General features: G+C 44.0%; 1 protein-coding gene across 8 annotated transcripts in view; it reads right to left on the bottom strand.

Moving 5' to 3' along the window:
* Positions 1-20,307, bottom strand: part of LOC146829991 (uncharacterized) — a 328,887-nt gene that overhangs the window by 99,118 nt on the left and 209,462 nt on the right. For 6 of the 8 annotated variants that reach the window (XM_085604233.1, XM_085604235.1, XM_085604231.1 and 3 more), the window contains 8 exons: positions 10,679-10,819; positions 9,927-10,067; positions 8,729-8,869; positions 7,531-7,671; positions 4,785-4,925; positions 4,031-4,171; positions 1,280-1,420; positions 526-666 (listed from right to left, as the gene is read on the bottom strand). In XM_085604233.1, the coding sequence (XP_085460359.1) occupies positions 526-666; positions 1,280-1,420; positions 4,031-4,171; positions 4,785-4,925; positions 7,531-7,671; positions 8,729-8,869; positions 9,927-10,067; positions 10,679-10,819 (1,128 nt within the window). The remainder of the gene's footprint in view (positions 1-525; positions 667-1,279; positions 1,421-4,030; positions 4,172-4,784; positions 4,926-7,530; positions 7,672-8,728; positions 8,870-9,926; positions 10,068-10,678; positions 10,820-20,307) is intronic. The other 2 variants (XM_085604230.1, XM_085604234.1) reach the window with 2 other exon arrangements.

Here is a 20,307-nt window from a genome sequence, read left to right on the forward strand (position 1 = left end):
TTGTCAACATGAAACAGATACATTTGTGATCTTAGACTAAAAAAAATCTTCAAAGAAGCCTATAGAAGTGATACCAAAACCGAAGTATTCAAAGTCAAACTTTCCTGTTCCACGTAGACAGTATGGTGGAGGACATTGTGTCAGTAGTTTCTTATGTGGATTTGGCATGTACTCTAGAAAGAGGGGTCTTCACTGTCCAAATTTAGTCAATCATTTGATATTTCTAAATAGCCTCAACTGTATAACTGTGATCTGGAAATTGAAAATACAGACATCCTTCTGCTTAGCACTATAGAAGTGATACCAAAACCGAAGTATTCAAAGTCAAACTTTCCTGTTCCACGTAGACAGTATGGTGGAGGACATTGTGTCAGTAGTTTCTTATGTGGATTTGGCATGTACTCTAGAAAGAGGGGTCTTCACTGTCCAAATTTAGTCAATCATTTGATATTTCTAAATAGCCTCAACTGTATAACTGTGATCTGGAAATTGAAAATACAGACATCCTTCTGCTTAGCACATTACCGTTCGCCTGGAGAGGGCTGACGCACCAGAAGGTTTCTGGTTTACTGTCTTCTTAGCAGTAGCCTTTTTCATTGCACCTCTCTTTGGTGATTCCTCCAAAGCCACAATTGACTTTTTATTTTGGAACAATGGCACATTTGTCTGAGGAAAACAAGTTTGATAACTTTTACTAAAAAAGGGCATTTAGCAATGAGCGGTCCATAAATAAAACTGCAGATTTTCGACCAAAATCCATGGGGTTGTATGTATTTTATTCATAAACCAATTGAGATCTCCTGATACACTTCAGAGATTACGTAACAGATTGTTAATCTGGACTCCACCCCTAAACACTTCTTAATATGACATACCAATTTGTATATGCCTTTAAATTCAAATAAATGTAACTGTGCATTTTTTTATTAACATAACCCCTTAATTGAACCTGAAGATATCTTTATTTTTGTTACCTTTTCCTTAAACAGCCTATGGATATCTACACTGTCACTAGTGGTAACAGATAGCTATAGCTATTTGCCACAAGTCCCACTCTTAACCGAGCCTAAAATTGTCACTGTCAAACCACTACTAGTTGTCATCATGAAACAATCACATTTGTGACCTGAGACTGAAAAAACTTTAAAGAAGCCAGTAGAGGTGATACCAGTCCTGAAATTTCTGTACTTCCTGTACCACATAGATACTATGGTGAAGGGCATTGTGTCAGGAGTTTTTTTATGTGGATTTGGCATGTACTCTCTTCTTAGCACCCTACCGTTTTGCTGGAAATGACTGAAGCGCCAGATGGTTTACGGTTTGCAGCAATCGCAGCAGCAGCCTTTTTCATTGCACCTCTCTTTGGTGATTCCTCCATAGCCACAGTTGACTCTTGATTTCGGTTCAATGGCACATTCGTCTGTGGAACACACATTTCAAAACATTTACTAAAAAATACATTTTGCCATTACAGGTACATAAATAAATCTGCAGATTGTGTATCAAAATCCACAAGGTTTTATGTATATTATTCATAACCGAATTGTAGCTCAGCTGCCACACTTCAGAGATTAAGTACCAGATGACTAACCCACCGTTGCGGTGCAATTTCCTTCTCTGCCAAGATGAAGTTGGAATCTCCGTCAAATGTAGAGTTGTCGCTACAGCAGTAGGTGTTTCTCTATCTATGCAGATTTAAGCACCATGGACAATGACACTTCAATGGGAAAACCAAAAATACCCTCCTCTACCAGTGGACACTTGAAGTGCACTCACAAAGTGGGAGTACACTGCCAATGACTAAATGTCTACTCTGCCTAATGTGCTGGGTAAAGTAGACTATAAAAGTGTTAACTGAAAGTCCAACCCCTGTGCGCAGCAGACTGCAACAGTAATGACTCCAACAGACATAGTGGCAGATCCATCACTCACATAAGACAACAAATATGGGACCACTTTTAGCATAATGTCCTCAATAATGACAACATGAGTGGAGCAGCTGGAATATTGTATGTGGTGGAATATCATCCATCTACAGCACCCAAAATTGACAATGCAAAAATATTTTTTACTTTTCTTCTCCAAATGATACCAAAAGCTATTGCAAAAGTGTACACATGGGTTGCTTTCAAAATCTGTGAAAAATACTATTTATATTAGAAAAATACTTTACAGTGATATGATGAGCAAACCAGTGACACAATGATTGGCAGAAAAGTGAGATGAACTGTTCCGGGCAAAGTGCAGTGGGTTAAGTATATATCATATTCAGAGGCATCCATCACTTTATATTTTAAGACTATTGTTTATATCCCACAAAACACAAATTGCACAGCTGCTTTATTTAAACCTTACTTTCTTTAAGATTTTACCAAATTCAAATTATCTTTCTCGTTGTAAAGATATTGTTGAAATTTGCAATCTTCTCAATATTTACTTCGAGCCACATGAAAAAGTTGTTTTTGAGATGTTGTGTGAGAGGATCGTGGCAGACAATACATGGTTAGTCAAAGGCCATTTATGAAAGTATGATCTTTTACGCATCCTATCACACAGCAGTTTCAAAGTCCAATTAAAGTTAGAGTATGATGTGGGAAAGAAACATTTAGCAGGAAAAGCTACCGTCCTGCAGCTGTTGTTTAGGTGCAGGAACAGTAGATGGGAATCACTTTCATTGTTGTTCTAGTCCAAGATATTTTCAAAGAGACAAAATGCAAATCTAAACTTTGTGACAGATGTGCATAGGGCTTGATTTGCTCTTGAGTCAAACAAGGTGAAGCAAGGCAACACAAGTCTGAAAGTGGGATTTGCTGTCTCCGCATTACACATTCAAAAATGACAATGCCTTCAAAGATTGGTTTTGCTCGGCAAGGTGTCTCTTCATGAAGAAATAAATTCCTTAGTGTAATGAAGACACCCTTGCCTTGTAAGAAAGCCTTAGTTAAAGCCAGTCAGCACAAGGTACGGAAGAAGAATTAAGCAGCAGAAATGCACCATATCTTTGTAAAAACAGCAGATTATTGATGGCGCTATATAACGCAATCCAGACAGTATGTTGCTTTGCTGCACTGTGTGACATGCGTGTAAATCTGGACCTTTAATTCTGTCAGTAAAAGAAGCCAGACATATTAATAAATTTTAAGATGTATTTCTCACCTGTTTTAAATGGTACTATTAAAGACTTGGACTATGTGGGGCATAAATACAAAGACATGTCAGAGTACGTAAAGTACTACTGCTCCATTGTACTTTCATACATGCCCTACTATATTAGCCAGAAAACACTCAAGATGGGAATAAAAATGAAACATTCACTCTATATTTGTATACAGAAATTAAAAATAGAATGAATTATGCACTATTTTTTATGTAATTAATCGGAAGCTGGAATGATTTGGACTGAAAACCAAACCCACGTAAAAGTATGTGAAAACATACTCTTTATTACTAAGTCCTATACACAAAAATAATTATGAGCAGGTTCATCTTTTTCTAGTTATACGTGTAACATCAGGCAAAACAATTCATGTTAGAGACAACTATTAGATCAAGTTTGTATTTTAGTCTCCACATTGTCTACCCCGTAGAAGTCAGGAATTTTGGTAGCACCTGAAGTTATTTTTTGTTCCTCTATCATTATTTAACCAGCCTACCAAAATCCATACAGGCACTAGAGAGAGCAGCTAACTATGGTTGTTTGCCACAAGTCCTACTCTTTCTGGGGCCCAAAACTACTTGTCAACATGAAACAGATACATTTGTGATCTTAGACTAAAAAAAATCTTCAAAGAAGCCTATAGAAGTGATACCAAAACCGAAGTATTCAAAGTCAAACTTTCCTGTTCCACGTAGACAGTATGGTGGAGGACATTGTGTCAGTAGTTTCTTATGTGGATTTGGCATGTACTCTAGAAAGAGGGGTCTTCACTGTCCAAATTTAGTCAATCATTTGATATTTCTAAATAGCCTCAACTGTATAACTGTGATCTGGAAATTGAAAATACAGACATCCTTCTGCTTAGCACATTACCGTTCGCCTGGAGAGGGCTGACGCACCAGAAGGTTTCTGGTTTACTGTCTTCTTAGGAGTAGCCTTTTTCATTGCACCTCTCTTTGGTGATTCCTCCAAAGCCACAATTGACTTTTTATTTTGGAACAATGGCACATTTGTCTGAGGAAAACAAGTTTGATAACTTTTACTAAAAAAGGGCATTTAGCAATGAGCGGTCCATAAATAAAACTGCAGATTTTCTACCAAAATCCATGGGGTTGTATGTATTTTATTCATAAACCAATTGAGATCTCCTGATACACTTCAGAGATTACGTAACAGATTGTTAATCTGGACTCCACCCCTAAACACTTCTTAATATGACATACCAATTTGTATATGCCTTTAAATTCAAATAAATGTAACTGTGCATTTTTTTATTAACATAACCCCTTAATTGAACCTGAAGATATCTTTATTTTTGCTACCTTTTCCTTAAACAGCCTATGGATATCTACACTGTCACTAGTTGTAACAGATAGCTATAGCTATTTGCCACAAGTCCCACTCTTAACCGAGCCTAAAATTGTCACTGTCAAACCACTACTAGTTGTCATCATGAAACAATCACAGTTGTGACCTGAGACTGAAAAAACTTTAAAGAAGCCAGTAGAGGTGATACCAGTCCTGAAATTTCTGTACTTCCTGTACCACATAGATACTATGGTGAAGGGCATTGTGTCAGGAGTTTTTTTATGTGGATTTGGCATATACTCTCTTCTTAGCACCCTACCGTTTTGCTGGAAATGACTGAAGCGCCAGATGGTTTACGGTTTGCAGCAATCGCAGCAGCAGCCTTTTTCATTGCACCTCTCTTTGGTGATTCCTCCATAGCCACAGTTGACTCTTGATTTCCGTTCATTGGCACATTCGTCTGTGGAACACACATTTCAAAACATTTACTAAAAAATACATTTTTCCATTACAGGTACATAAATAAATCTGCAGATTGTGTATCAAAATCCACAAGGTTTTATGTATATTATTCATAACCGAATTGTAGCTCAGCTGCCACACTTCAGAGATTAAGTACCAGATGACTAACCCACCGTTGCGGTGCAATTTCCTTCTCTGCCAAGATGAAGTTGGAATCTCCGTCAAATGTAGAGTTGTCGCTACAGCAGTAGGTGTTTCTCTATCTATGCAGATTTAAGCACCATGGACAATGACACTTCAATGGGAAAACCAAAAATACCCTCCTCTACCAGTGGACACTTGAAGTGCACTCACAAAGTGGGAGTACACTGCCAATGACTAAATGTCTACTCTGCCTAATGTGCTGGGTAAAGTAGACTATAAAAGTGTTAACTGAAAGTCCAACCCCTGTGCGCAGCAGACTGCAACAGTAATGACTCCAACAGACATAGTGGCAGATCCATCACTCACATAAGACAACAAATATGGGACCACTTTTAGCATAATGTCCTCAATAATGACAACATGAGTGGAGCAGCTGGAATATTGTATGTGGTGGAATATCATCCATCTACAGCACCCAAAATTGACAATGCAACAATATTTTTTACTTTTCTTCTCCAAATGATACCAAAAGCTATTGCAAAAGTGTACACATGGGTTGCTTTCAAAATCTGTGAAAAATACTATTTATATTAGAAAAATACTTTACAGTGATATGATGAGCAAACCAGTGACACAATGATTGGCAGAAAAGTGAGATGAACTGTTCCGGGCAAAGTGCAGTGGGTTAAGTATATATTATATTCAGAGGCACCCATCACTTTATATTTTAAGACTATTGTTTATATCCCACAAAACACAAATTGCACAGCTGCTTTATTTAAACCTTACTTTCTTTAAGATTTTACCAAATTCAAATTATCTTTCTCGTTGTAAAGATATTGTTGAAATTTGCTATCTTCTCAATATTTACTTCGAGCCACCTGAAAAAGTTGTTTTTGAGATTTTGTGTGAGAGCATCGTGGCAGACAATACTTAGTTAGTCAAATGCCATTTATGGAAGTATGATCTTTTACGCATCCTATCACACAGCAGCTTCAAAGCCCAATTAAAGTTAGAGTATGATGTGGGAAAGAAACATTTAGCAGGAAAAGCTAACGCCCTGCAGCTGTTGTTTAGGTTCAGGAACAGTAGATGGGAATCACTTTGATTGTTGTTCTAGTCCAAGATATTTTCAGAGACAAAATGCAAATTTAAGGGCTCAGTTTCTAGACACTTTATGACAGATGTGCAAAGGGCTTGAGTTGCGCTTGAGGCAACACAAGCCTGTAAGTGGAATTTCCTGCCTCCGCATTACACATTCTAAAATGACAATGCCTTCAAAGATTGGTTTTGCTCAGCAAGGTGTCCCTTCATGAAGAAATAAACTCCTTAGCGTAATGAAGACACCCTTGCCTTGTAAGAAAGCCTTAGTTAAAGCCAGTCAGCACAAGGTACGGAAGAAGAATTAAGCAGCAGAAATGCACCATATCTTTGTAAAAACAGCAGATTATTGATGGCTCTATATAACGCAATGCAGACAGTATGTTGCCTTGCTGCACTGTGTGACGTGCGTGTAAATCTGGACCTTTGATTCTGTCAGTTAAAAAAGCCAGACATATTAATTAATTTTAAGATGTATTTCTCACCTGTTTTAAATGGTACTATTAAAGACTTGGACTATGCCGGGCATAAATACAAAGACATGTCAGAGTACGTAAAGTACTACTTCTCCATTGTACTTTCGTACATGCCCTACTACATTAGCCAGAAAACACTCAAGATGGGAATAAAAATGAAACATTCACTCTATATTTGTACACAGAAATTAAAAATAGAATGAATATGCACTATTTTTAATGTAATTAATCGGAAGCTTTAATGATTCGGACTGAAAACAAAACCCACGTAAAAGTATGTGAAAACATACTCTTTATAACTAAGTCCTATACACAAAAATAATTATGAGCAGGTTCATCTTTTTCTAGTTACACGTGTAACATCAGGCAAAACAATTCATGTTAGAGACAACTATTAGATCAAGTTTGTATTTTAGTCTCCACATTGTCTGCCCCGTAGAAGTCAGGAATGTTGGTAGCACCTGAAGTTATTTTTTGTTCCTCTATCATTATTTAACCAGCCCACCAAAATCCATACAGTCACTAGAGAGAGCAGCTAACCATGGCTGTTTGCCCCAAGTCCTACTCTTTCTGGGGCCCAAAACTACTTGTCAACATGAAACAAATACATTTGTGATCTTAGACTAAAAAAAATCTTCAAAGAAGCCTATAGAGGTGATACCAAAACCGAAGTATTCAAAGTCAAACTTTCCTGTTCCACGTAGACAGTATGGTGGAGGACATTGTGTCAGTAGTTTCTTTTGTGGATTTGGCATGTACTCTAGAAAGAGGGGCCTTCACTGTCCAACTCTAGTCAATCCTTTCATATTTCAAAATAGCCTCAACTGTGTAACTGTGATCTGGAAATTGAAAATACAGACATCCTTCTGCTTAGCACATTACCGTTCGCCTGGAGATGGCTGACACACGAGAAGGTTTCTGGTTTACTGTCTTCTTATCAGTAGCCTTTTTCATTGCACCTCTCTTTGGTGATTCCTCCAAAGCCACAATTGACTTTTTATTTTGGAACAATGGCACATTTGTCTGAGGAAAACAAGTTTGATAACTTTTACTAAAAAAGGGCAGTTAGCAATGAGCGGTTCATAAATAAAACTGCAGATTGTCTACCAAAATCCATGGGGTTGTATGTATTTTATTCATAACCCAATTGAGATCTCCTGGTACGCTTCAGAGATTAAGTAACAGATTATTAATCCAGACTCCACCCCTAAACACTTCTTAATTTGACATACCAATTTGTATATGCCTTTAAATTCAAATAAATGTAACTGTGCATTTTTTTATGAACATAACCCCTTAATTGAACCTGAAGATATCTTTATTTTTGCTACCTTTTCAAGATGGGAATAACAATGAAACATTCACTCTATATTTGTACACAGAAATTAAAAATAGAATGAATTATGCACTATTTTTAATGTAATTAATCGGAAGCTTTAATGATTTGGACTGAAAACAAAACCCACGTAAAAGTATGTGAAAACATACTCTTTATAACTAAGTCCTATACACAAAAATAATTATGAGCAGGTTCATCTTTTTCTAGTTACACGTGTAACATCAGGCAAAACAATTCATGTTAGAGACAACTATTAGATCAAGTTTGTATTTTAGTCTCCACGTTGTCTGCCCCGTAGAAGTCAGGAATTTTGGTAGCACCTGAAGTTATTTTTTGTTCCTCTATCATTATTTAACCAGCCTACCAAAATCCATACAGTCACTAGAGAGAGCAGCTAACCATGGCTGTTTGCCCCAAGTCCTACTCTTTCTGGGGCCCAAAACTACTTGTCAACATGAAACAAATACATTTGTGATCTTAGACTAAAAAAAATCTTCAAAGAAGCCTATAGAGGTGATACCAAAACCGAAGTATTCAAAGTCAAACTTTCCTGTTCCACGTAGACAGTATGGTGGAGGACATTGTGTCAGTAGTTTCTTTTGTGGATTTGGCATGTACTCTAGAAAGAGGGGCCTTCACTGTCCAACTCTAGTCAATCCTTTCATATTTCAAAATAGCCTCAACTGTGTAACTGTGATCTGGAAATTGAAAATACAGACATCCTTCTGCTTAGCACATTACCGTTCGCCTGGAGATGGCTGACACACGAGAAGGTTTCTGGTTTACTGTCTTCTTATCAGTAGCCTTTTTCATTGCACCTCTCTTTGGTGATTCCTCCAAAGCCACAATTGACTTTTTATTTTGGAACAATGGCACATTTGTCTGAGGAAAACAAGTTTGATAACTTTTACTAAAAAAGGGCAGTTAGCAATGAGCGGTTCATAAATAAAACTGCAGATTGTCTACCAAAATCCATGGGGTTGTATGTATTTTATTCATAACCCAATTGAGATCTCCTGGTACGCTTCAGAGATTAAGTAACAGATTATTAATCCGGACTCCACCCCTAAACACTTCTTAATTTGACATACCAATTTGTATATGCCTTTAAATTCAAATAAATGTAACTGTGCATTTTTTTATGAACATAACCCCTTAATTGAACCTGAAGATATCTTTATTTTTGCTACCTTTTCAAGATGGGAATAACAATGAAACATTCACTCTATATTTGTACACAGAAATTAAAAATAGAATGAATTATGCACTATTTTTAATGTAATTAATCGGAAGCTTTAATGATTTGGACTGAAAACAAAACCCACGTAAAAGTATGTGAAAACATACTCTTTATAACTAAGTCCTATACACAAAAATAATTATGAGCAGGTTCATCTTTTTCTAGTTACACGTGTAACATCAGGCAAAACAATTCATGTTAGAGACAACTATTAGATCAAGTTTGTATTTTAGTCTCCACGTTGTCTGCCCCGTAGAAGTCAGGAATTTTGGTAGCACCTGAAGTTATTTTTTGTTCCTCTATCATTATTTAACCAGCCTACCAAAATCCATACAGTCACTAGAGAGAGCAGCTAACCATGGCTGTTTGCCCCAAGTCCTACTCTTTCTGGGGCCCAAAACTACTTGTCAACATGAAACAAATACATTTGTGATCTTAGACTAAAAAAAATCTTCAAAGAAGCCTATAGAGGTGATACCAAAACCGAAGTATTCAAAGTCAAACTTTCCTGTTCCACGTAGACAGTATGGTGGAGGACATTGTGTCAGTAGTTTCTTTTGTGGATTTGGCATGTACTCTAGAAAGAGGGGCCTTCACTGTCCAACTCTAGTCAATCCTTTCATATTTCAAAATAGCCTCAACTGTGTAACTGTGATCTGGAAATTGAAAATACAGACATCCTTCAGCTTAGCACATTACCGTTCGCCTGGAGATGGCTGACACACGAGAAGGTTTCTGGTTTACTGTCTTCTTATCAGTAGCCTTTTTCATTGCACCTCTCTTTGGTGATTCCTCCAAAGCCACAATTGACTTTTTATTTTGGAACAATGGCACATTTGTCTGAGGAAAACAAGTTTGATAACTTTTACTAAAAAAGGGCAGTTAGCAATGAGCGGTTCATAAATAAAACTGCAGATTGTCTACCAAAATCCATGGGGTTGTATGTATTTTATTCATAACCCAATTGAGATCTCCTGGTACGCTTCAGAGATTAAGTAACAGATTATTAATCCGGACTCCACCCCTAAACACTTCTTAATTTGACATACCAATTTGTATATGCCTTTAAATTCAAATAAATGTAACTGTGCATTTTTTTATGAACATAACCCCTTAATTGAACCTGAAGATATCTTTATTTTTGCTACCTTTTCATTAAACAGCCTACGGATGTCTACACTGTCACTAGTGGGAACAGCTAGCTATAGCTATTTGCCACAAGTCCCACTCTTAACCGAGCCTAACATTGTCACTCTCAAACCACTACTAGTTGTCATCATGAAACAATCATATTGTGACCTGAGACTGAAAAAACTTTAAAGAAGCCAGTAGAGGTGATACCAGTCCTGAAATTTCGGTACTTCCTGTACCACATAGATACTATGGTGGAGGGCATTGTGTCAGGAGCTTTTTATGTCGATTTGGCATGTACTCTCTTCTTAGCACCCTACCGTTTTGCTGGAAATGACTGAAGCGCCAGACTGTTTACGGTTTGCAGGATTCGCAGCAGCAGCCTTTTTCACTGCACCTCTCTTTGGTGATTCCTCCATAGCCACAGTTGACTCTTGATTTTGGTTCAATGGCACATGCGTCTGTGGAACACGCGTTTGAAAACATTTACTAAAAAATACATTTTGCAATTACAGGTGCATAAATAAAACTGCAGATTGTCTATCAAAATCCACAAGGTTTTATGTATATTATTCATAACCAAATTGTAGCTCAGCTGCCACACTTCAGAGATTAAGTACCAGATGACTGACCCACCGTCGCGGTGCAATTTCCTTCTCTGCCAAGATGAAGTTGGAATCTCCGTCAAATGTAGAGTTGTCGCTACAGCAGTAGGTGTTTCCCTATCTATGCAGATTTAAGCACCATGGACAATGACACTTCAATGGAAAAAACAAAAATGCCCTTCTCTACCAGTGGACACTTGAAGTGCACTCACAAACTGGGAGTACACTGCCAATGACTAAATGTCTACTCTGCCTAATGTGCTGGGTAAAGTAGATTATAAAAGTGTTAACTGAAAGTCCAAACCCTGTGCGCAGCAGACTGCAACAGAAAAGACTCCAACAGACATAGTGGCAGATCCATCACTCACATAAGACAACAAATATGTGACCACTTTTAGCATAATGTCCTCAATAATGACAACATGAGTGGAGCAGCTGGAATATTGTATGTGGTGGAATATCATCCATCTACAGCACCCAAAATTGACAATGCAACAATAATATTTACTTTTCTTCTCCAAATGATACCAAAAGCTATTGCAAAAGTGTACAAATGGGTTGCTTTTAAAATCTGTGAAAAATACTATTTACATTGGAAAAATACTTTACAGTGATCTGATGAGCAAACCAGTGACACAATGATTGGCAGAAAAGTGAGATGAATTGTTCCGGGCAAAGTGTAGTGGGTTAAGTATATATCATATTCAGAGGCACCCATCACTTTATATTTTAGGACTATTGTTCATATCCGGTACAAAAGAGGGTGGTGATGGAGGAGCGTCAGAAACAATCAAACACTCACACCCAGTCAACAGATCTGGGTTTGATCCATCACCTTTCTTTAGCCCACTCTGCCAACCCAGTTCAGACATGGCCACGTGCAAACCAGTCTGACCCTGTGCCTCATGGGAACAGTCCAGCCCGAACTGCCAAGCCATGCCTTCCCTGGACCGGAAACAAGCTTCCGAGGACCGTTTTCTGGCATTTCAGCCGTCTTCAGCCAGGCTTGCTTGAATCCAGTGGCAAAGTGAGCAAGGGACTCACGTCTGAGCATACCCTGCCAACTTATGGCGAACAAAGCGGTACAAAAGAGGGTGGTGATGGACGGAGCATCAGAACCAATCAAACACTCACACCCAGTCAACAGATCTGGGTTTGATCCATCACCTTTCTTTAGCCCACTCTGCCACCCCAGTTCAGACATGGCCACGTGCAAATCAGTCTGACCCTGTGCCTCATGGGAACAGTCCAGCCCGAACTGCCAAGCCATGCCTTCCCTGGACCGGAAACAAGCTTCCGAGGACCGGTTTCTGGCATTTCAGCCGTCTTCAGCCAGGCTTGCTTGAATCCAGTGGCAAAGTGAGCAAGGGACTCACGTCTGAGCATACCCTGCCAACTTATGGCGAACAAAGCGGTACAAAAAAGGGTGGTGATGGACGGAGCGTCAGAACCAATCAAACACTCACACCCAGTTAACAGATATGGGTTTGATCGATCACCGTTCTTTAGCCCACTCTGCCACCCCAGTTCAGACATGGCCACATGCAAATCAGTCTGACCCTGTGCCTCATGGGAACAGTCCAACCCGAACTGCCAAGCCATGCCTTCCCTAGACGGGAAACAAGCTTCCTAGGACTGGTTTCTGGCATTTCAGCCGTCTTCAGCCAGGCTTGCTTGAATCCAGTGGCAAAGTGAGCAAGGGACTCATGTCTGAGCATACCCTGCCAACTTATGGCGAACAAAGCGGTACAAAAGAGGGTGGTGATGGACGGAGAGTCAGAACCAATCAAACACTCACACCCAGGCAACAGATCTGGGTTTGATCCATCACCGTTCTTTAGCCCACTCTGCCACCCCAGTTCAGACATGGCCACATGCAAATCAGTCTGACCCTGTGCCTCATGGGAACAGTCCAGCCCGAACTGCCAAGCCATGCCTTCCCTGGACCGGAAACAAGCTTCCTAGGACCGGTTTCTGGCATTTTAGCCGTCGTCAGCCTGGCTGAAGACGGCTGAAATGCCAGAATCCGGTCCTAGGAAGCCTGTTTCCGGTCCAGGGAAGGCATGGCTTGGCAGTTCGGGCTGGACTGTTCCCATGAGGCACAGGGTCAGACTGATTTGCATATGGCCATGTCTGAACTGGGGTGGCAGCGTGGGCTAAAGAACGGTGATGGATCAAACCCAGATCTGTTGACTGGGTGTGAGTGTTTGATTGGTTCTGATGCTCCGTCCATCACCACCCCCTTTTGTACCGCTTTGTTCGCCATAAGTTGGCAGGGTATGCTCAGACGTGAGTCCCTTGCTCACTTTGCTACTGGATTCAAGCAAGCCTGGCTGAAGACGGCTGAAATGCCAGAAACTGGTCCTAGGAAGCTTGTTTCCGGTCCAGGGAAGGCATGGCTTGGCAGTCCGGGCAGGACTGTTCCCATGAGGCACAGGGTCAGACTGATTTGCATATGGCCATGTCTGAACTGGGGTAGCAGAGTGGGCTAAAGAACGGTGATGGATCAAACCCAGATCTGTTGACTGGGTGTGAGTGTTTGATTGGTTCTGATGCTCCGTCAATCACCACCCCCTTTTGTCCAGCTTTGTTAGCCATAAGTTGGCAGGGTATGCTCAGACGTGAGTCCCTTGCTCACTTTGCCACTGGATTCAAGCAAGCCTGGCTGAAGACGGCTGAAATGCCAGAAACCGGTCCTAGGAAGCCTGTTTCCGGTCCAGGGAAGGCATTGCTTGGCAGTTCGGGCTGGACTGTTCCCATGGGGCACAGGGTCAGACTGATTTGCATATGGCCATGTCTGAACTGGGGTGGCAGCGTGGGCTAAAGAACGGTGATGGATCAAACCCAGATCTGTTGACTGGGTGTGAGTGTTTGATTGGTTCTGATGCTCCGTCCATCACCACCCCCTTTTGTACCGCTTTGTTCGCCATAAGTTGGCAGGGTATGCTCAGACGTGAGTCCCTTGCTCACTTTGCCACTGGATTCAAGCAAGCCTGGCTGAAGATGGCTGAAATGCCAGAAACTGGTCCTAGGAAGCTTGTTTCCGGTCCAGGGAAGGCATGGCTTGGCAGTCCGGGCTGGACTGTTCCCATGAGGCACAGGGTCAGACTGATTTGCATATGGCCATGTCTGAACTGGGGTGTCAGAGTGGGCTAAAGAACGGTGATGGATCAAACCCAGATCTGTTGACTGGGTGTGAGTGTTTGATTGGTTCTGATGCTCCGTCAATCACCACCCCCTTTTGTCCAGCTTTGTTAGCCATAAGTTGGCAGGGTATGCTCAGACGTGAGTCCCTTGCTCACTTTGCCACTGGATTCAAGCAAGCCTGGCTGAAGACGGCTGAAATGCCAGAAACCGGTCCTAGGAAGCTTGTTTCCGGTCCAGGGAAGGCATGGCTTGGCAGTTCGGGCTGGACTGTTCCCATGAGTCACAGGGTCAGACTGATTTGCATATGGCCATGTCTGAACTGGGGTGGCAGAGTGGGCTAAAGAACGGCGATGGATCAAACCCAGATCTGTTGACTGGGTGTGAGTTTTGATTGGTTCTGATGCTCCGTCCAGCACCACCCCCTTTTGTACCGCTTTGTTCGCCATAAGTAGGCAGGGTATGCTCAGACGTGAGTCCCTTGCTCACTGTGCCACTGGATTCAAGCAAGCCTGGCTGAAGACGGCTGAAATGCCAGAAACCGGTCCAAGGAAGCTTGTTTCCGGTCCAGGGAAGGCATGGCTTGGCAGTTCGGGCTGGACTGTTCCCATAAGGCACAGGGTCAGGCTGATTTGCATATGGCCATGTCTGAACTGGGGTGGCAGAGTGGGCTAAAGAACGGTGATGGATCAAACCCAGATCTGTTGACTGGGTGTGAGTGTTTGATTGGTTCTGATGCTCCGTCCATCACCACCCCCTTTTGTACCGCTTTGTTCGCCATAAGTTGGCAGGGTATGCTCAGATGTGAGTTCCTTGCTCACTTTGCCACTGGATTCAAGCAAGCCTGTCTGAAGACGGCTGAAATGCCAGAAACTGGTCCTAGGAAGCTTGTTTCCGGTCCAGGGAAGGCATGGCTTGGCAGTTCGGGCTGGACTGTTCCCATGAGGCACAGGGTCAGACTGATTTGCATATGGCCATGTCTGAACTGGGGTGGCAGAGTGGGCTAAAGAACGGTGATGGATCAAACCCAGATCTGTTGACTGGGTGTGAGTGTTTGATTGGTTCTGATGCTCCGTCAATCACCACCCCCTTTTGTCCAGCTTTGTTCGCCATAAGTTGGCAGGGTATGCTCAGACGTGAGTCCCTTGCTCACTTTGCCACTGGATTCAAGCAAGCCTGGCTGAAGACGGCTGAAATGCCAGAAACCGGTCCTAGGAAGCTTGTTTCCGGTCCAGGGAAGGCATGGCTTGGCAGTTCGGGCTGGACTGTTCCCATGAGTCACAGGGTCAGACTGATTTGCATATGGCCATGTCTGAACTGGGGTGGCAGAGTGGGCTAAAGAACGGCGATGGATCAAACCCAGATCTGTTGACTGGGTGTGAGTTTTGATTGGTTCTGATGCTCCGTCCAGCACCACCCCCTTTTGTACCGCTTTGTTCGCCATAAGTAGGCAGGGTATGCTCAGACGTGAGTCCCTTGCTCACTGTGCCACTGGATTCAAGCAAGCCTGGCTGAAGACGGCTGAAATGCCAGAAACCGGTCCAAGGAAGCTTGTTTCCGGTCCAGGGAAGGCATGGCTTGGCAGTTCGGGCTGGACTGTTCCCATAAGGCACAGGGTCAGGCTGATTTGCATATGGCCATGTCTGAACTGGGGTGGCAGAGTGGGCTAAAGAACGGTGATGGATCAAACCCAGATCTGTTGACTGGGTGTGAGTGTTTGATTGGTTCTGATGCTCCGTCCATCACCACCCCCTTTTGTACCGCTTTGTTCGCCATAAGTTGGCAGGGTATGCTCAGATGTGAGTTCCTTGCTCACTTTGCCACTGGATTCAAGCAAGCCTGTCTGAAGACGGCTGAAATGCCAGAAACTGGTCCTAGGAAGCTTGTTTCCGGTCCAGGGAAGGCATTGCTTGGCAGTTCGGGCTGGACTGTTCCCATGAGGCACAGGGTCAGACTGATTTGCATATGGCCATGTCTGAACTGGGGTGGCAGAGTGGGCTAAAGAACGGTGATGGATCAAACCCAGATCTGTTGACTGGGTGTGAGTGTTTGATTTGTTCTGATGCTCCATCCATCACCACCCCCTTTTGTCCAGCTTTGTTCGCCATAAGTTGGCAGGGTATGCTCAGACGTGAGTCCCTTGCTCACTTTGCCACTGGATTCAAGCAAGCCTGGCTGAAGACGGCTGAAATGCCAGAAACCGGTCCTAGGAAGATTGTTTCCGGTCCAGGGAAGGCATGGCTTGGCAGTTCGGGCTGGACTGTTCCCATGAGGCACAGGGTCAGACTGATTTGCATATGGCCATGTCTGAACTGGGGTGGCAGAGTGGGCTAAAGAACGGTGATGGATCAAACCCAGATCTGTTGACTGGGTGTGAGTGTTTGATTGGTTCTGATGCTCCGTCCATCACCACCCCCTTTTGTACCGCTTTGTTCGCCATAAGTTGGCAGGGTATGCTCAGACGTGAGTCCCTTGCTCACTTTGCCACTGGATTCAAGCAAACCTGGCTGAAGACGGCTGAAATACCAGAAACGGGTCCTAGGAAGCTTGTTTCCGGTCCAGGGAAGGCATGGCTTGGCATTTCGGGCTGGACTGTTCCCATGAGGCACAGGGTCAGACTGATTTGCATATGGCCATGTCTGAACTGGGGTGGCAGAGTGGGCTAAAGAACGGTGATGGATCAAACCCAGATCTGTTGACTGGGTGTGAGTGTTTGATTGGTTCTGATGCTCCGTCCATCACCACCCACTTTTGTCCAGCTTTGTTCGCCATAAGTTTGCAGGGTATGCTCAGACGTGAGTCCCTTGCTCACTTTGCCACTGGATTCCAGCAAGCCTGGCTGAAGACGGCTGAAATGCCAGAAACCGGTCCTAGGAAGCTTGTTTCTGGTCCAGGGAAGGCATGGCTTGGCAGTTCGGGCTGGACTGTTCCCATGAGGCACAGGGTCAGACTGACTTGCATATGGCCATGTCTGAACTGGGGTGGCAGAGTGGGCTAAAGAACGGTGATGGATCAAACCCAGATCTGTTGACTGGGTGTGAGTGTTTGATTGGTACTGATGCTCCGTCCATCACCACCCCCTTTTGTACCGCTTTGTTCGCCATAAGTTGGCAGGGTATGCTCAGACGTGAGTCCCTTGCTCACTTTGCCACTGGATTCAAGCAAGCCTGGCTGAAGATGGCTGAAATGCCAGAAACCGGTCCTAGGAAGCTTGTTTCCGGTCCAGGGAAGGCATGGCTTGGCAGTTCGGGCTGGACTGTTCCCATGAGGCACAGGGTCAGACTGATTTGCATATGGCCATGTCTGAACTGGGATGGCAGAGTGGGCTAAAGAACGGTGATGGATCAAACCCAGATCTGTTGACTGGGTGTGAGTGTTTGATTGGTTCTGATGCTCCGTCCATCACCACCCCCTTTTGTACCGCTTTGTTTCCCATAAGTTGGCAGGGTATGCTCAGACGTGAGTTCCTTGCTCACTTTGCCACTGGATTCAAGCAAGCCTGTCTGAAGACGGCTGAAATGCCAGAAACTGGTCCTAGGAAGCTTGTTTCCGGTCCAGACAAGGCATGGCTTGGATGTTCGGGCTGGACTGTTCCCATGAGGCACAGGGTCAGACTGATTTGCATATGGCCATGTCTGAACTGGGGTGGCAGAGTGGGCTAAAGAACGGTGATGGATCAAACCCAGATCTGTTGACTGGGTGTGAGTGTTTGATTGGTTCTGATGCTCCGTCCATCACCACCCCCTTTTGTACCGCTTTGTTCACCATAAGTTGGCAGGGTATACTCAGACGTGAGTCCCTTGCTCACTTTGCCACTGGATTCAAGCAAGCCTGGCTGAAGACGGCTGAAATGCCAGAAACCGGTCCTAGGAAGCTTGTTTCCGGTCCAAGGAAGGCATGGCTTGGCAGTTCGGGCTGGACTGTTCCCATGAGGCACAGGGTCAGACAGATTTGCATATGGCCATGTCTGAACTGGGGTGGCAGAGTGGGCTAAAGAACGGTGATGGATCAAACCCAGATCTGTTGACTGGGTGTGAGTGTTTGATTGGTTCTGATGCTCCGTCCATCACCACCCCCTTTTGTACCGCTTTGTTTGCCATAAGTTGGCAGGGTATGCTCCGACGTGTGTCCCTTGCTCACTTTGCCACTGGATTCAAGCAAGCCTAGCTGAAGACGGCTGAAATGCCAGAAACCTGCCCTAGGAAGCTTGTTTCCGGTCCAGGGAAGGCATGGCTTGGCAGTTCGGGCTGGACTGTTCCCATGAGGCACAGGGTCAGACTGATTTGCATATGGCCATGTCTGAACTGGGGTGGTAGAGTGGGCTAAAGAACGGTGATGGATCAAACCCAGATCTGTTGACTGGGTCTGAGTGTTTGATTGGTTCTGATGCTCCGTCCATCACCGCCCCCTTTTGTACCGCTTTGTTCGCCATAAGTTGGCAGGGTATGCTCAGACGTGAGTCCCTTGCTCACTTTGCCACTGGATTTAAGCAAGCCTGGCTGAAGACGGCTGAAATGCCAGAAACCGGTCCTAGGAAGCTTGTTTCCGGTCCAGGGAAGGCATGGCTTGGCAGTTCGGGCTGGGCTGTTCCCATGAGGCACAGGGTCAGACTGATTTGCATATGGCCATGTCTGAACTGGGGTGGCAGAGTGGGCTAAAGAACGGTGATGGATCAAACCCAGATCTGTTGACTGGGTGTGAGTGTTTGATTGGTTCTGATGCTCCGTCCATCACCACCCCCTTTTGTCCAGCTTTGTTCGCCATAAGTTGGCAGTGTATGCTCAGACGTGAGTCCCTTGCTCACTTTGCCACTGGATTCAAGCAAGCTTGGCTGAAGATGGCTGAAATGCCAGAAACCGGTCCTAGGAAGCTTGTTTCCGGTCCAGGGAAGACATGGCTTGGCAGTTCGGGCTGGACTGTTCCCATGAGGCACAAGGTCAGACTGATTTGCATATGGCCATGTCTGAACTGGGGTGGCAGAGTGGGCTAAAGAACGGTGATGGATCAAACCCAGATCTGTTGACTGGGTGTGAGTGCTTGATTGGTTCTGATGCTCCGTCCATCACCACCCCCTTTTGTACCGCTTTGTTCGCCATAAGTTGGCAGGGTATGCTCAGACGTGAGTCTCTTGCTCACTTTGCCACTGGATTCAAGCAAGTCTGGCTGAAGACGGCTAAAATGCCAGAAACCGGTCCTAGGAAGCTTATTTCCGGTCCAGGGAAGGCATGGCTTGGCAGTTAGGGCTGGACTGTTCCCATGAGGCACAGGGTCAGACTGATTTGCATATGGCCATGTCTGAACTGGGGTGGCTGAGTGGGCTAAAGAACGGTGATGGATCAAACCCAGATCTGTTGACTGGGTGTGAGTGTTTGATTGGTTCTGATGCTCCGTCCATCACCACCCCCTTTTGTACCGCTTTGTTCGCCATAAGTTGGCAGGGTATGCTCAGACGTGAGTCCCTTGCTCACTTTGCCACTGGATTCAAGCAAGCCTGGCTGAAGACGGCTGAAATGCCAGAAACCGGTCCTAGGAAGCTTGTTTCCGGCCCAGGGAAGGCATGGCTTGGCAGTTCGGGCTAGACTGTTCCCATGAGGCACAGGGTCAGACTGATTTGCATATGGCCATGTCTGAACTGGGGTGGCAGAGTGGGCTAAAGAACGGTGATGGATCAAACCCAGATCTGTTGACTGGGTGTGAGTGTTTGATTGGTTCTGATGCTCCGTCCATCACCACCCCCTTTTGTCCAGCTTTGTTCGCCATAAGTTGGGAGTGTATGCTCAGACGTGAGTCCCTTGCTCACTTTGCCACTGGATTCAAGCAAGCCTGGCTGAAGACGGCTGAAATGCCAGAAACCGGTCCTAGGAAGCTTGTTTCCGGTCCAGGGAAGGCATGGCTTGGCAGTTCGGGCTGGACTGTTCCCATGAGGCACAGGGTCAGACTGATTTGCATATGGCGATGTCTGAACTGGGGTGGCAGAGTGGGCTAAAGAACGGTGATGGATCAAACCCAGATCTGTTGACTGGGTGTGAGTGTTTGATTGGTTCTGATGCTCCGTCCATCACCACCCCATTTTGTACCGCTTTGTTCGCCATAAGTTGGCAGGGTATGCTCAGACGTGAGTCCCTTGCTCACTTTGCCACTGGATTCAAGCAAGCCTGGCTGAAGACGGCTGAAATGCCAGAAACCGGTCCAAGGAAGCT

Source organism: Triturus cristatus, chromosome 5_1 (assembly GCF_964204655.1).
Source record: "Triturus cristatus chromosome 5_1, aTriCri1.1, whole genome shotgun sequence".
Taxonomy (NCBI): domain Eukaryota; kingdom Metazoa; phylum Chordata; class Amphibia; order Caudata; family Salamandridae; genus Triturus; species Triturus cristatus.